This window comes from Melanerpes formicivorus, unplaced genomic scaffold, assembly GCF_026170545.1.
Source record: "Melanerpes formicivorus ecotype bairdi unplaced genomic scaffold, bMelFor1.0.p_v2 SCAF_24, whole genome shotgun sequence".
Classification (NCBI taxonomy): Eukaryota; Metazoa; Chordata; class Aves; order Piciformes; family Picidae; genus Melanerpes; species Melanerpes formicivorus.
This window is the reverse complement of record NW_027142376.1, coordinates 12,209,291-12,225,298: the sequence shown is the minus strand read 5'-3', so window position 1 is coordinate 12,225,298 and position 16,008 is coordinate 12,209,291. Positions and strand designations below refer to the sequence as shown.

General features: G+C 43.5%; 1 protein-coding gene across 2 annotated transcripts in view; it reads right to left on the bottom strand.

Moving 5' to 3' along the window:
• CMTM8 (CKLF like MARVEL transmembrane domain containing 8) overlaps positions 1-12,959 on the bottom strand; it is a 33,588-nt gene extending 20,629 nt beyond the window's left edge. Inside the window, exon 1 of one of the 2 annotated variants that reach the window (XM_068152914.1) lies at positions 12,644-12,959. In XM_068152914.1, the coding sequence (XP_068009015.1) occupies positions 12,644-12,814 (171 nt within the window). In that variant the 5' untranslated portion in view covers positions 12,815-12,959. The remainder of the gene's footprint in view (positions 1-12,643) is intronic. The other variant, XM_068152915.1, reaches the window with a different exon arrangement.
• Between the last annotated feature and the right edge of the window lie 3,049 nt (positions 12,960-16,008).

The following is a 16,008-nucleotide window of genomic DNA, read 5'->3' as shown; positions in this document are numbered from 1 at the left end:
GAAGTCAGTTTCCAGGTATGTTCTTTTCATAAGTCTCCATCTGTCACTGATATATCAGATAACTTTGTACTAAGAGCCATATTTAAACTTGTTGACAAAAGTGAACAACAGATAATCAAATACTAACACAGCTTCTGACAACAAGCTATGCTTTTTTGCTTCCCCCCCCCCCCTTTATTTTCTTTTCATGATAGTAGTGGAAAGAGTTTATTTTGAAGGAATTTGGCATCCAGAATTATTAGGAGTTAATGGTGGAACATGACTCCTTATTCACAGACAGGTTTAGGGTACCACAGCAACTTTAAGGTGAAGGATCGTATGCAAGTGAAAATACTGGTGTCAAAGGGAAAAAAATTATATATATATATAATTGGACAAACATGTTAAAACCCACTGCAGATCAGTCATCCATTTAGAGAAGTCTCTGCTACTGTGCTCTGTACCTTTATTTTAAGGTTCTGAACTAAAAAAGAGCCCACAAGCCTGAAGGGCTTCCCACAGCCTGTCTACTCTGTAATAAATAGTGAAGTGGTGTATGCAGCGTAAAGGAACAAAGTAAAAAGCTCTGTGGGATACCTGACACTTGAAATTCAAACTACCAAAGTCATAAATTAAGTATATGTGCCTGTGTGTGAGGCAGGATATAATTGTTCTCCAACTGCTTCAATGGGCCTTGTGTAAACAAAGAACAGAACAACTGGCTACAAATGTCAGCTTTCTAGTGCAAGGGGAAAAAAAAAAGTCTCCAATCAGAAAACCAGTATGTCAGAACCTGAAAACATTGGCATATTCAGATTAAAATAACTGAGCAGCAATGATTTAAAAGCTCTCCTTCTCTGCCAGAAGTTGCTGCTCTGCAAGGGTGACTACATACAAAGCTGCTCTTGAATTAACACACTCTACTACCCAGTGTGTCTGAGGTAAACAAATCACTGGTTTGAGGTATCACCATATGCTAAACTGTGAATAGCAGTGAACAGCAAGGCATGGGAATCTTTTCAGCTGCCTGTGTTTAAGAGCTACCAGCCTGAAATCAGAACTCCTGTATTATCTCCTACAATACATAAACTCAGAAGAGGCAAGAAACAAGCAGGAACAAATCTTTCTTAGCTGCTGCCCTCACTGCATGCACTTATGCTTCACTGTCCCCACAATACAGCTAATAGATTTGGGGTTTTCAGGCACACTCAATTCCATTTCTCTATCTAAATCTGATTTTTCTAATACAGTTCACAGATATCAGAACTGCTGCAAGCTACAGGGATTACTATGGATTAGTGGATATCCCATGCCTGAAAGAGAAGTATTTGGAGCAGTTACACCTCATAGTGGAAAGGTATTTCTCATAACATTCCCCTTCTATCTCCAAGCATGTTAGACTGAAAACTGGAACAACCCCCAGGTACATCTAGCAAAGTGTAACCACATTCCTAGCACAGACTAGCATTTTGTCCTAAAATTCAGGCAGATCTCCTCAGCATATCAAAATATTGGTCTAAGACAGAAGCTCTGTATGCTCTCAATCCCATCCAACCTACCACCATCCCCTGCAAAGTCTGCAGATTGGGACACCTTCTCTGTCCTCAGGGCATGGTTTCATGCATAGACATACAGTACAGGTCTAGAGAAGACAAGGGTACCACACTATCAACCACTGGCAGATGAGCAAGGCAGATAACTAGAGGGCAGTCACCCTGTCAGCAGCCTTCAGCACTGCTTACCAGCAAACTGCCTCTGCAGCACTCAGGTCACAGATCACAGTTTAAGGCCAAGGGAACTGTGACCAGCGGTCAGCTGGCAATACCAATATTGAAAAATGCAGCTTTCAACAAAGCCAGTTGCTATCTGCATCTGACCTGCAATTTACTAGCAACAAGTGATGCAGCCTGCATGCAAAGCTATAAGGAGGAGAGCTCTAGGTAAGGTAACAAAAGGCAAGAGGCTACAGCTAAGCTCTCTGCTGGCAGCAGGCTCACTTCCCACTCAAGTAGTTCTTCTGAAAATTCCAGGCCTTTTCCTGCCATTCTGTTTATATGATACCATTCCCAGTATATACAACCAACTAAATTATATTTACTTAGCTAACTTCCACACCTTTTCCCCTTTCTCTTTCCCCGGATTTAGATCACAGCTTTCTTCTGCCCAGTATTTTCTTCCCTGGAATGACAATAGGGCAGATACAACAAAGAGGTGCTACCACTCTTTGTTTAAATACTCTTTGTTGAGTATTTCAGCTATTTGCCTCCTGCTCAGAAGTTCCTGTTTTCCCACTGTGGGGGGAAGGGAAAGCTGTAAGCTTGTATAGTGATGCGGTGACTTTTTGTTTAAAAAGTCTGTGTGCAGAGCTATTTAGTGCATTCCCTGCCCCACCCTTCCCCCCCTGTCCTCCAAGCATGACAGTAGTAGTTTCAAATCAAAGAGGGAAAATTCTTTAAAGAACTACAGGAAAATAAGTCTGACTACACAAGCAGTATTTTGCAGGTACTCCTCTCTTCAAGCTACCAACTATACTGTGTTATGTTAAAACGCTCAAATCTACATTGAGAACTTGTCCCACTATAAGGAACTGTGCACAAACAGAGCAAAAAGAGGCAAGAAATGTAATCTCCTGCTGCTAATGGCATTATGGACTTCAGCAAATAAGAACTAGTAAAAAGAAATTAGGCCACTGAAGGACATCACTAGCCCGGAGCTTTGCTAGTTCACACACAGGGAAAAGGAAGAACACAGCGTGCATAGCAATTTGCCTTCAACACAGGAGACATGTTCTGTGATAAGGCAGGAAAGCTACTGGACACAGTCATTTGTTGGACTGAAGAGACATGTTTAGACTGACATTTGTGATGTTGAGCTGTTTTGACACCTAGGATTATGAGGTTACAGAGATGTGGATGCATCCTGGTTTTGCTGGGACAGAATCACAGGCCAGCCATGGGCTGCAGCCTGTAAGCTGTTTAGATTCTGCCAGGGTAGCTGACCTGAGCTGACTACAGGTGCACCTCAGACCATAAATGTAATACTTGGTATAAAGCGTGAAGTTTCCTGAGGAAGGGGGCCCTTGCCTGGGCGCCAGCTACTCCTTGGGCTCCTCCTGGTTAGGTTCCTCCCATTTCTTCTCCTGGACCTGAGGACTGCTTTCCTGTTTATTGTTACTGCCATACACTTGCTGGGCTGAGTACAGCTTTGTATGTTTTCTGTTGGCATTGGTATCAGTTTTGCTGCTTCATTAAATGCATTTTCATTTCAACCCTCAGGCTTCCTCTCTTTTCCTGACCTTACTTCTCTGCTTCACCTGGGACTCCTCCACAGCAAAGTGACCAATGTTTTGTCACCAAATAAGGTATTTTCTTGTACTGTGGGATATGTGACTGTAGGGAGCTTTAAAGACACATGTAAATTAGACATACAGGTTATAAAAGGGCATGTCTGAGTAACAGATCTGCACAGCTTCCCCATTTATCATCTATCATCTACACTGTTCATGCCAAAAATATTGGGCATATGAAATAGGTAAAACAAACTGGTAGCACAACAGCACTTTTTAGGAATTAAGGGAGAATCTTCATACCAAGTGAATTAACTGTGCCTTTCTTTTTTACCCAAATCAATTTTAGCACAGTAGGTACACACACACACACAAAAAGGTATAAAGTGTTAATTAGGCTCTGCTAATCTCAATTTTGACAGTAACCACACGGCACAACGGTATTGGAAAGGCCTTAAGAGAGATGATCTCTTTCATTAGCCTTACCCACTGAACCGGCAGCAGCAGCAGCAAGTGGGACATACACTTTTCTTTAGCACTGAGCAGAAGAACAAAAGAGCCGTCCCTTCACCGAAGGCTAACAAATGGGTAGGAAATGAGTACGGGAAAGGAGCTGCAGATCTTTAAGAGCCAAACAAACAGTGCAAGTGCTGATTAGTGTGTAGAGCTTTAGTGGTAGGTAGGCTTTCATGGTCTTGTTTTGTTGTCTGTAGGTATGTTGGGATGACTGAAGTCAATGGCAAATGTGTAACAGGTTTTAATAGCACCAAATTCTGATTCATTATAACAATGTTTGGTACATGAACTCTTAGATACTCCCAGCAACTCATGTGGACTCTATTTGCCCCTCTTCTTTGGGTCATCCAGTTTGTCTGCATGCCTATGTATTACTAGAGCAACAGCAACGACAGTTCAAAATTATGTCCTTTCAAAATGCACTTTTCCACCAATTCTTTAAAATAAGACCTAAATTTAAGAGGCATTTTAAAATGAAGTTCAACTCTTAAGGTGAAAATGGCATCACATGCAGGTTGATTTGGGCTTTGAGGTGTGGGGGATTTTCTGGTGGGGTTTTTTTTGTGTGTGGTTTAGATTGGGTTTTTTTAAAGCTAGCATTCCACTGTTCAGCTTAATAAGAAAGTGAAAATTGGTTGTAACCAAGCTTAGAGAATTCACAGTTTCATTTATTATTTGCACTCTGTTTAACTAACATTTTCTAAGAGACCCCGTTTCACCTTTAACACATTACTGTGACTTGCTTGCTTCAGGCAAACATTCCCTAGATAATCCTCTGTTACTGCATAAAGAGAGTGTCAAGTTCTTTGTACAAGTGTCTGGTCATATTTCATGATTGCCAAGTCTAGAAAGAAATCTCAAGATGTTGAGAAACCTTATTCTCCTGGCTAAGATTCCTACCCTTTTTGCTGAGAACATAAACAAGGAAAACAAGTTATAGATGCCAAATCGAAAGAGGAAGATGTAATTAGTAATACAAAAAAAGTTATCATGATTCCAGTCTTGGTAAATTTCCTACTTTAATTACAGTTTTACAGGCCTATGTGACATGTTGAAAATTGGGGTTACATCTTCAGATGGAGGTCCTAATTCAAACAGAACCCCCATTTTTTCAAGTAGGTCATTATTTTCTTCTTGTACACTGCCTTTCAATGCGAGTCTCATTAATACAAGAATCCACCCAAACCAGTAAAATATATTTAGTTTTGAAAAATCTTAGTCAGTACTCAATGACAACTATCTTACTGACCAGTAGGAGTTTTACACAGCATCCAGACTCTGACATTAGCCAAAATCCTGTGCATTTGGAGAAGAAAAAGCCCACCAATACTACTGTGGCAGTTTTAGGCTACGCTTAGTTAATGCAAATAGGAAACTTTAACCCACCACAACTATATTCACTTGTACTGTGCTATATAGAATAGAATAAACCAGGTTGGAAGAGACCTTCAAGATCATTTTGTCTAACCCATCAACCAATCCAACCCACCCAAACAGCTAACCCATGGCACCAAGCACCCCATCAAGTCTCCTTCTGAACACCTCCAATGATGGTGACTCCACCACCTCCCCGGGCAGCCCATTCCAATGGGCAATCACTCTCTCTGTACAGAACTTCTTCCTAACATCCAGCTTAAACCTCTCCTGGCACAGCCTGAGACTGTGTCCTCTTGTGCTGGTACTGGCTGCCTGGGAGAAAAGACCAACCTCTGACTGTCTACAACCCCCCTTCAGGTAGTTGTAGAGAGCAATAAGGTCACCCCTGAGTCTCCTCTTCTCCAGGCTAAGCAGCCCCAGCTCCCTCAGCCTCTCCTCATAGGGCTTGTGTTCCAAACCCCTCACCAGCTTCGTTGCCCTTCTCTGGACTCGTTCCAGCAAGTCAACATCCATCCTAAACTGAGGGCCCAGAACTGGACACAGCACTTGAGGTGCAGCCTAACCAGTGCAGTGTACAGGGACAGAATGACCTCCCTGCTCCTGCTGGCCACACTGTTCCTGATGCAGGCCAGGATGCCATTGGCCCTCTTGGCTGCCTGGGCACACTGCAGGCTCATGTTCAGCCTACCATCGACCAGTAATACCACAGGGAAGCAGAAATATTTTCATCTTGGAGGTCAACTGGCAATCCACAAGAGTAAATGTGTTCTAACTGTATTACACAGTCCAATGAACACGGCTTATGCACATGGCGAGGCTTGGAAACATAAATCAGAAAACCCAGCAGAGATCCTGCTTTCCCACATGTTCTGAATTTCTCATATTGGAGGACTTTTCAGTCTTTTCCTAAAAATCTTTCACTGAGGTCATCCTAAGACAATGGTAAGTTTGACCAAAAAATAGTGTGTCCAACCTGCTCTATGCCCATGCCTCAGCCAAAAGCATTTGTTTAAAAAGAAATCACCTGCCATAGAACCAAACCTGTCACAATATTCAACAATATAACCTCCTAAATTATTGTATCATTATAAGTATTTATGTTCTGCTAAAATGGTACAATATTTTTCAGAGTTTTATTCACCTACATCTTTATGAAACCATTAAAGATGGATGTTCTGCACTGAGCGGAGTTTGCTCTCTCAGCTGCCTTACACTTCCTTCTCATGAGGCCCTATGTTTGATATCCTTCCATGCTGATTATCTGTGTCAAGCCTGAAGAAGAGCAGTCTGGATGAAGATCATGTAAAACAGGCCTGAAGCAAGTCTCCCTGAGCCTTTAGGCAAAGAAGGCTGGAAGGAATGAAGGGACAAAAAAATCCCCACAAAAGCTGAAAAGGTAGGTCTTGTAACAGAGACAGAGTGCACAAGAGAGACAGGCATAAGCATTTGGTGAAATACTTCCCATTAATATGCAACAATGCCAGAAATAAAGTTCTTAGCACATCTTAATTCTGGCATTAGTTTAGTGTACATTATGTATAGTCTGCAATTACATGAGCACATACTTCCTTCCCCCTTCTTCACAACACCACCTGTGTGCACCCACCAGAAGGGATAGCTTTCTTCAGAACTAATGCCTTCTACTATTCTGCTTTGGTTGTGTTTACATGTGTGGCCATGAGACTTGTTCCCTGCCTGCAACTCAGGGCACTGTATGCACGTGGGCTCTTAAAAAATGCTTTGTTAGATGAATTATCTCACAGGTCATTAGTAAACTATCTCACATCTCTGTGAGATAAAGAGGTATGGTATCTCAATTTCACAGACAGTGCACCAAAACCACAGGCAAAAGCACTTCTTGCCAAGCTTCACTAGAAAACTTTTTTCCCCAGCGCTTGCCACGGCACTGCATTTTGCCTCTTCAGAGCATAGCAACTCCTGACTTTAACTACAACTGCAAAACAAGAATTTCTTTTGCATCTCAGACCCAAAGCTGGGGAGCCAGAAAACAAGAAGAAAAACGAGCACACTCGAAATGCCAGGCTTACTTGTCTTATCTAGCATCTGTAGTGCAAGCAGAAGATAAAAAAATCAGATTTTCCAAGGAAGCAATTAGCCAGGGGGCCACCCTTTCTCTTTGAATAATCCCTTTCCTTACTCATGACATGCCTTCCTCCAGCAGTGTAGGCACAATATCCCAGTAACTCCCAGAAAAACTCTTTTGTGCAATGACTGTGACAGAAGTTGCTTGATAAAAATAACGTGATCGTGCAGGTTTTGACTGGATTCCACACTCTTCTCACTTGAGGTCTTAACAACATGTAATAAATCATTCCAAGGAGAAGGCAGGAATTGCAATGTGGAAAGAGGTAAAAAAAGAATATAACATGAGGGGAGGAAAAAAAACAAAGACAAAACAACAACTACCAAGAAAAGGGACAGGGGCAAGTCCCTGTATTCTTTTTAGGACAAAGCACAACATCAAGCATCTCTATTTGCTGTGTCTGACAATACTATTGTCTTCACAAGCAAATCAGTTCCTATGGTATAGTTACCATGGGATGTGGGACTTATGGAGGAGGGAAAAAAAAGTGTCTTTCATAGCTTCCATAATTATTTGTATTAGACAGTAGATGGTCTCACTGTATTACTTTTGTTTTCCTTAACACTCACATGATTTTATTACTAACTTAATTCAACACCTCAATATCTGTATACATTTTTTGATGCATCTCTGAGAAGAGAGTGGAAAAGCCTACTGAGCAAACGTGGTCCAGTTTTTCTGGGTTTGGTAATCTATCTTAAATCTGACATAAATTTCAACAACTATTCAGAAGCTAACCATTCTAGTAAAACATACACATTCAGCAAGATTTCTTTTCTCAATTAGGCCTTCAAAGGTCTTACACTTCAAGAATAATGAAATAACTATATATATAGAGAGGGAGTTATTGTCTAGAAATGTAATTTCAAAACAGACTTTTATGTGGTGACAATAATGCAACTAACTTCTCATCAGGCTTCTATTTCAAACACAGGTCTTATTCTGGGCATTTCATTCAAAGAACAATCTGCATAGAATAGCATGAAGAAATGCAACTGTAGTTGTGATTTACTAAGATGTACACCATCACATGCTGTCATTTGCAGCAGCAAAATAACCTTCCAAACCTTTACAAGTTATGTAGTATGTGTTTTCATTAAGGACAAATAACCATCACAAACCTTAAAATCAGTAGGGCAATTCTTAAGAGACACTGTATCTAGCAACACAGTGGAATGAAGCAAGACACTGAAAGAATCAATGCCATTCTGCTAGAAAGTAAATATTTTTACAGCTATATATATATAGCAACCATTGAACTCTCCACTTCTGCAAAGTGATTCATAATGCTTGACTTCAGAAGCTGATTTAAAGCTCTGAAAAGGTATCACTAGTGGTCATTTTTCTTGGCCATAAAATTCCCAGGAAGACAAATACAGTCTTTCTGGGCCTCATTATACAGAAAGGAAACACTCAAAAGACAGCTCTGGAAAGTGCTGAACTTGCCACTTTTTAAAACACAAGTCCTCCTTGGGGGGTGTGTGTATATCTGTGTGTGTGCGTGTGTGACACTATGGTAATAAGTACCAGTCATCTTCTTTAGGATATATTTTTACTGCAGTGTCAACCTGGGTGATTGACACCTGAATTAAAGACTTTATATAACACCATTTACACCTTATATACTACTTTTCAACTTGGTGGGCCTTACAAAGATTTGTATCCATATTCCACGAATGCCAAAATCATTCAGAGGTGTTAGCAGCCAACTAAGGCCAGTGAATTCAAGTCTCTCAAGTCAGAAGCCCCTGCCCTGCTCAACAAGCATTGTTACACAAATAATCTGCATAAGCTTCCACACCCCGAAGCAGTGGTTTGTGTGAGTTTCCAAATGCCTCTTTCAGCAGTCTAGTGGCACTCTTTGTACTGAAAAAAACCGACTCCAGTTCTTTCCCAGTAAGTGGCAGGAAACCTTGCACGCTCTCTAGTCACAGAGACAGATGTAGAAAATGGAAATCTGTCAGCACCAGGTAATTCAGGCTGCAGTTCTGTGTTCATTCATACCACAAGCGGAGTGCTAGACCAAACAGTATTTACACAGTTAAGCTGAACCACATTTGGGTACATGACTCCATTGCTGCTGAATAACCAAAGTCAACCTTGTCCCAGATTTATGTTGGTTTTAAAGCAGATATGTAAAGGACAGATAATACCTGATCCACCATAAAGCCTGTCTTCATAAAACTAACTCATTTTGAACAAACTGGAAACAGCAGACTGATTTAGCAACAGACTGGCGTTTTGCACCGTTGCAAAGAATCTCTTGATAAGAACCATTAAGTTGAATTGACTGTGCCATTAAAGCACAGCCTCGGTGCAGAAATAGGCTAGTTACCAGCACATGTGGAAATCCACCCAGCAGTTAATTCATCTTCACAGCACCCAAACTGGGGAGGTAAGAGCAAAACCTAATCAAGATCCTTCAGAGGACAGAAAGCTTTGATTTATGTGGAAACTTTGGACTTTCCTATCCTCTTTGGCTGAAAAATAGCACATTTTGCCCTTTGCAAAGTGAGAGCTCGATTCTCTGAGGCACGAGTCACAGGCTGCAGTCCTCTTGCTGCATGCATGTCACTGGCTAACAGCAGTAATAGCCAAATACTTAGCAGTCCCACAGTGAGAACTCTCAGAATATGTACTGCTGCTGTTTAACACTCCAACTTTAGCTTTAACACAGAAGCCTAATGAACATGGGGTCTGCAGTGATTGTAGCTATTACTAAAACCAGTTCTCTTCCCTTGTTCATCCCACAGATGTCTCCAGAGCAGGGGCAGGAGAAGCAAAAGTACTCTCCTAGCACAACTGCTGCACTTTAGAGCTTGGTGCTTGGATTGAGAAAAATCACAGAATCACTGAATATTAGGGGCTGGAAGAGACCTTGAAAGATCCAGTCCAACCCCCCTGCCAGCACAGGATCACCTATACCAGATCACATAGGAACACATCCAGGTGATATACCAGGCTGCAGACTCCTGAGACTGAAATACAGACACACAGGTGAATTTATCTCAAGTACAGGTTTACAAATGGGGGATCAATACTGAGGATCAGAAATATACTGAAGAGCCAATTTGTACAGGCAAGCCACAGTTTTTTTTACATATACAGCATGATCAGCACAGCAGGAACTGCCTAAGGGTACACAGCTCTGTTACTGTTGGATATGCACAACCAATTTTGAAATAGACATCTTTATAAAATCAGTCATGCTCCCTTAAAGCACATTTTCTCTCACCACCCAGAACAAATAGAAGTGGTGAAAAAGGTTTGACCAAGACTAAATCAATGACAAACATATACATAGATACACACACACACAAATAAACTGACTTATTTAATAACTGGTTTTCTTTCAGCTCTATATCAAGGTATTCATTAATGTTTTTCTTCTCCTCTAATTTCACAGAACAACTACTTTACCCCCTTTAAAATAAGGGGTATTAAGAACTGACGTTTTTCTTCCAAGGCAGTATCTAGCAATACCCTACTCTGTAAGACCTCCCTTACTGCCTTCAACTTCATATTAAAACTGTCCTCCATTCTCTCAAATACATCATCACAAACCAGTATAAGCCCAAGTACATTACAGACTCCTGTCAGCTCCTTTGAGTTGGCCAGGAGCTGCACATCTTCACACTGCTGATCAATAAAAATATATACATGGAAGCCTGTAGTGCAGGCACAATTCTACACTAGTCTACAAAGTCATACTGCACTGAGGTTCTTTCCAAAGCTGATAATAGTGTTCTCACTTAAATACTTATGAAACTTAAACAACAGCTGGCTCTAAATGTCAATATTAAAGGACGTAAGTATGCAAAAGTGGTGACTGAAGAATCAGAATTATTCCAGGAGGCAGGAACAGCTCATAGGAAAGAAAGCACACCTGAAAAATCACCACCGTTCTGTTTAGAAAGGGAAGCTGCACAAACACTACAACTGCTCAACACAAACTAAAAAGTACACTTCCAACAACATATAAGCAAGAGGCTGTGCATGCCCTATGGCCATGCAGCTCAATGCAAGTAAGTACTCAAAAGCTAGGCTGAATACATGACATTCCAGAAGGGGTTGGGAAAAGCCTTGGGCACCTCTCTGACTACAGTTAAGATCATGCTTCAGGCAAAGTCCAAGAAGGTAATTCTGTTACAATTAATAACTGAAAATAACAGAAAAGAAAACTACTTTTCTTTCAAAAACTGACTACTTTATTCACAGATCTACCACAACCCTGACAGTGAAGCATCTCCTGTATTTTACAACTGAAAAGAGCCTACAACCGCCTAAGACTGCCAGAACTCCCAACCAAGCCAGCACACCAACTAGTAGCAGGCTCTGACTTTACACCTCACCACACAGCAGCCATCCTCTCGCATGGCACTGTTCCTGACAAAGTCCTGTGCTGCATGTCTGCCCAAAGCTTTGCTTGGTTATTTTAGCTTTGAAGTCGGCAAAACCAACAGTCATTCCACTGCTCCGGTGAAGCACAATGTTTTCGAGCCTTGAAAATTAATCTGGTCAGATAAATTAATCCTTGCTGCATCATCAAAACAAAAACATCACAGAGGAAACAAACAAACAAACAAAAAATTAGCTGGGGCAACCAGCTCCTTAACTATTAAGGGAAAGAAAAGCAATTTTAAGTGGACCTGCTTAACACACTTGGGAGCAAGCAATGCTGCAGAGGACTCCCAGCGCTGTGCTTGTCACTGCCTGCCACTACGACACATGGCTGAACCCCACACCGCCCGGCCCCCTCGACCTTCGTTTGCACCTTAAAAAGTATCTGCAAAAGAAAAAGAAGAGAAACTCCTTGCCAAACGCGAAGGCTGTTAGTAGATACGCCGCTCTGCACAGGTGTGTCCAGTCACCGAAGTGTGAGGAAATAGTTTTTATTGCCCTACCGATTAAGGCAGTTGCCTAAACCATCCTCACATCGCGGTTATCAATACCGCGCTATAAGGTACGAAGCACTTACAGCCAATGTAGTTAAAGTAAAGCCTCCAAACATCGGCTGCCGGCCTGCCAAAACTCCTTTTTCCGCTAGGAGAGCCGATGCCACCGCAGACACGGCGATGGATTACCGATGTACGCGCCCCGTACTACTTCGGCGTTTGCTGATAGCTCCCCGCAGGGCGGGAGCCTTCTCCCCAACCCTCACCCTTCTTTCCACGCGTCCCTTCCCGCCCCTTCACCTGAGCCCAGCGAAGCCGCCTCAGATGGTGAACCTAGGGGAGCCAGCCCCGCAACGTCCAAACTACAGCGACCTTTACAGCGAGGTGACTAAAATCGCGGCTGAGCACCCCGCGCCTGCCCAAGGCCCCACCACCCCAATCCTGGCCCGGCTCCGCCAGGGCCGCTGCCTGCCCGGGGTCACTCACGATCTCTGTCACCATGAGGAGCCCGGGCAGGGTCCGCAGGAACTCCCTGTCGTAGGCGAGGGTGCTAGAGCTGGCCGACAGGTTGGCGGTGAAGGAGCTGCTGGTGGTGGTGACCGTGTGGGAGCGAGGGCGCGGCGGCTGCTCCTGAGGCGGCTGTACCGGCGGCTCCATCGTCGGCGCCGTGGGGCTGCCCCGCGCCTCCCGGGCCAGCGCCGAGCCCAGCAGCGGGGCGGAGACAGGAGCGGCTGCCCCCTCAGCAGCGGCGGGAAAGGCGCCGCAGCGCACCGCTTTGTGTGGCCGCAGCACCACGGGCAGCCCCTCGCCTCGGCGCCGCGAGGTGGGTGCTTGGGCCGGCCCCCGGCGGAGAGGCGGGTCAGGCGGGGCGCCGCCAGCCCAGCAGCCCTCCCGTAGCCGTCCCAGCGGCGGGCGGCCGCCTGCTGTGGGGGCGCTCTGGGGGCCAACCGCCGAGCCCGGGATGGGGCAGCCTGGCCCCTGGTTGGTGGTGTTGGGGATCCCCAGGTGGAGCGAAGGGGCCTCTGCGAGGGGCACTAAGGATCCTTTGAAACCATAGCCTGACGTCCAAGACTTTCATACGCTCAAGAGTCCTTGGGGCTGCATCGGCTTCCAGCGTGGTCAAAGAGGCAAGCGGCTCTCTGGAAAAGCCCCGGGGGAAACCGTGCCACAGTCTCGTAGGTGAGCACGGTTTGGGGAGGTCCAGCCCCCGCCACCTGCCATCGCCATCCATCTAGACTGTCGGCCCCGGCCCCGCGGGCGGCACATGGAGGAGACGCGGTGGCGCTGCCCACTGCCTACCATCGCTTGGAACCGCCGCCAAGTGCCCCAGGCAGGGAAGAAGAGGCTAGGAAGTATCACAGACCCCTCTGAGCTGAAAATCGGGATTTAGCTGGGATCTCCCTGGTGTAAAAGACTATTTAGAAGCCATGAAAGACACTGAAAATGGAAAGTATGCGGTCGTTCTTGGCCTACTATCGGACAGTGTTGAGCTGCTGCCTGATAGTGCTCTTTAGTACGTTTCCAGTGTAATCTTAAGCATCGCCCTTAAACAAAGAAAGAAAACCAAACAAAAACAAAACACAAATTTCCGGGTCATTTAAGAGCTTCTAAAGTGTAGCTCTGTTGCACAAAATGCAGAGTTGAAAGACTACAAGAAGCAAACAGGTTATTGGTTTTTTTCAACGTTGAGGAATTTGCATTAGCAAACCACCTGCGTGTGGCAGCTCAGTAAAAACAAGCGTTTTCCGTTTGTCTGGTGGCTATTGTTCTTGAATTCTTTACTGCTGTTCTACTGGCTAATAAATGATGGATTTTGCAGTATTAGCTTTCAGCAAAGGATTGCATCAGCTGAGAAGGGAGGAGGAGGAGGAGGGCAGACTTTCTCCCATATGGGAAGGAACTGGTTCTTGTGACTGTGCCTGCGCTCGCAGTATCTCACAGCACAGGCTCCATGGGCTTCATGGGATGCGTGTCTTGGCTCTCTCTCTGTGGAGCCTCCACCTACTCATACACATTCGGGACCTTCTTTTATTTAAGATGGCAGAAGAAATGTGGCTGAGGTTTACAGATAGGAACTGCGGGTCATCAGAACTGAGATGCCAGCCCCTTAGCATCTCATCTTGTGAGGGGAAAAAAAAAAGACCATTAGCAAACCACACAAACCGTGTAACATAACCTCTCAATCACAAATGAGGAACTTCTCATTTTTGGCAAAATCATCATTGTTTCTTTTTGGCGTAGTTACCAGAATGTCTGTAACAGTTGCATTGCTATTTCATCCCTTTTGCTTAAATAAGAGCTGAGATTTTAAAGGAACAGAACGCATCTGTGCACTGGTCTTTTTCAACCAAATTGCAACTAAAAAGTGCTTTTATCTGATTGTTCAGCACTGCCAAGCTTCCTTCTAATGCCAGATCTGCTTTGAGATGCTGTTTGTGAGGATCCATTATAACAGTATTGACTTTCTCCTCCAAAAGGCTTCTCCTTTCAGTTTCTCACCTATAAGATCGGTAAGTAAAAGTGAGTAAACGTGGGACTAAAATTAATGCTAATAGCAAAATTAACACAAATTTCAAAGTGGTGTGAGTCATTCCCATCACTTTCCCTTTTACACTGGGTGCGTGTTTATTTTTCACTGGTGGTATGTTCTCATGGTATTACCAGGACGTTATTCAGCGGCCTCAGTTTTGATGCATAGTGCTAAAACTGTATTTATTTTCCTCCCTAAATTTCTGAAGGTCAGTGTTGTTTCTCTTTCAACTATCACAATCAGAGCAATAAATTTCATCACTTTTGGTCTGCACCTCTATCATTTGAGCATCCCAGGTCATGTGGGAAAAAAAAGTAAGGCAAATCACAGAAAAATACTTGCTTTCTGTTTCAACAATATCAATCTCCTCATATAGTATGTTTTCAATGCTTGTTAGAGAGGCCTAGTACCATGGCTAATTCAACAAGAACTGGACAGCTACATTTCTGAGTAACTTTTCTGAACACTGGCTGCCACCCTGACACATTATTCCCTGGCAAACATACTCAAAGAATGAGTTTCACTGAAAAAAAATAAAGAGAAGAAAGAAGAAAAAGAAAAGGAAAACACTCCATTAGCTATTCTATATAACTGACATTCCAGGAAGCAATTTTCATTCTTTAACTTGACAACATAATCCCTTACCTTTTGAATGTTAGTTGTGAGGCTCTCTTGTTTTTTTTTTGGTTTGCATCCTTGCACCAAAGGCTGGAACTGGAAAGCCTTCACAGACCCTCTGAACTTAAGGTAGGTATTTTTACATGTAGATAGCATCAGAAGCAAAATAACTGAGTGCTGCTGCTTGAACAATCAACCTTTTATTTCGGAACTACTGAGAGAGAGGGTGGCCCATTTTCTGAATTTTAACCTTTTGAGGGAATGATTGGTGAGGCTTTTAAACATCAGTCAATTGTAACCTCTGTTTGTAAACTACTATAAAACAAGCTGTGATTAGAAAAAGCTATACAGCTTGGTGAAGTCTTTGAGTGTGAATGTTTTTAGGAAACGAAGAATAGCCAGTACAGGTAATGTCAGGTTTCTAAGTAAAAATAGAATAGAATAGAATAAACCAGGTTGGAGGAGACCTTCAAGATCATCGTGTCCAACCTATCATCCAACACCACCTAATCAACTAACCCATGTAACCAAGCACCCTGTCAAGTCTCCTCCTGAACACCTCCAGTGACGGCGACTCCACCACCTCCCCGGGCAGCCCATTCCAATGGGCAATCACTCTCTCTGTGTAAAACTTCCTCCTGACCTCCAGCCTGAACCTCCCCTGGCGCAGCCTGAGACTGTGTCCTCTTGTTCTGGTGCTGGC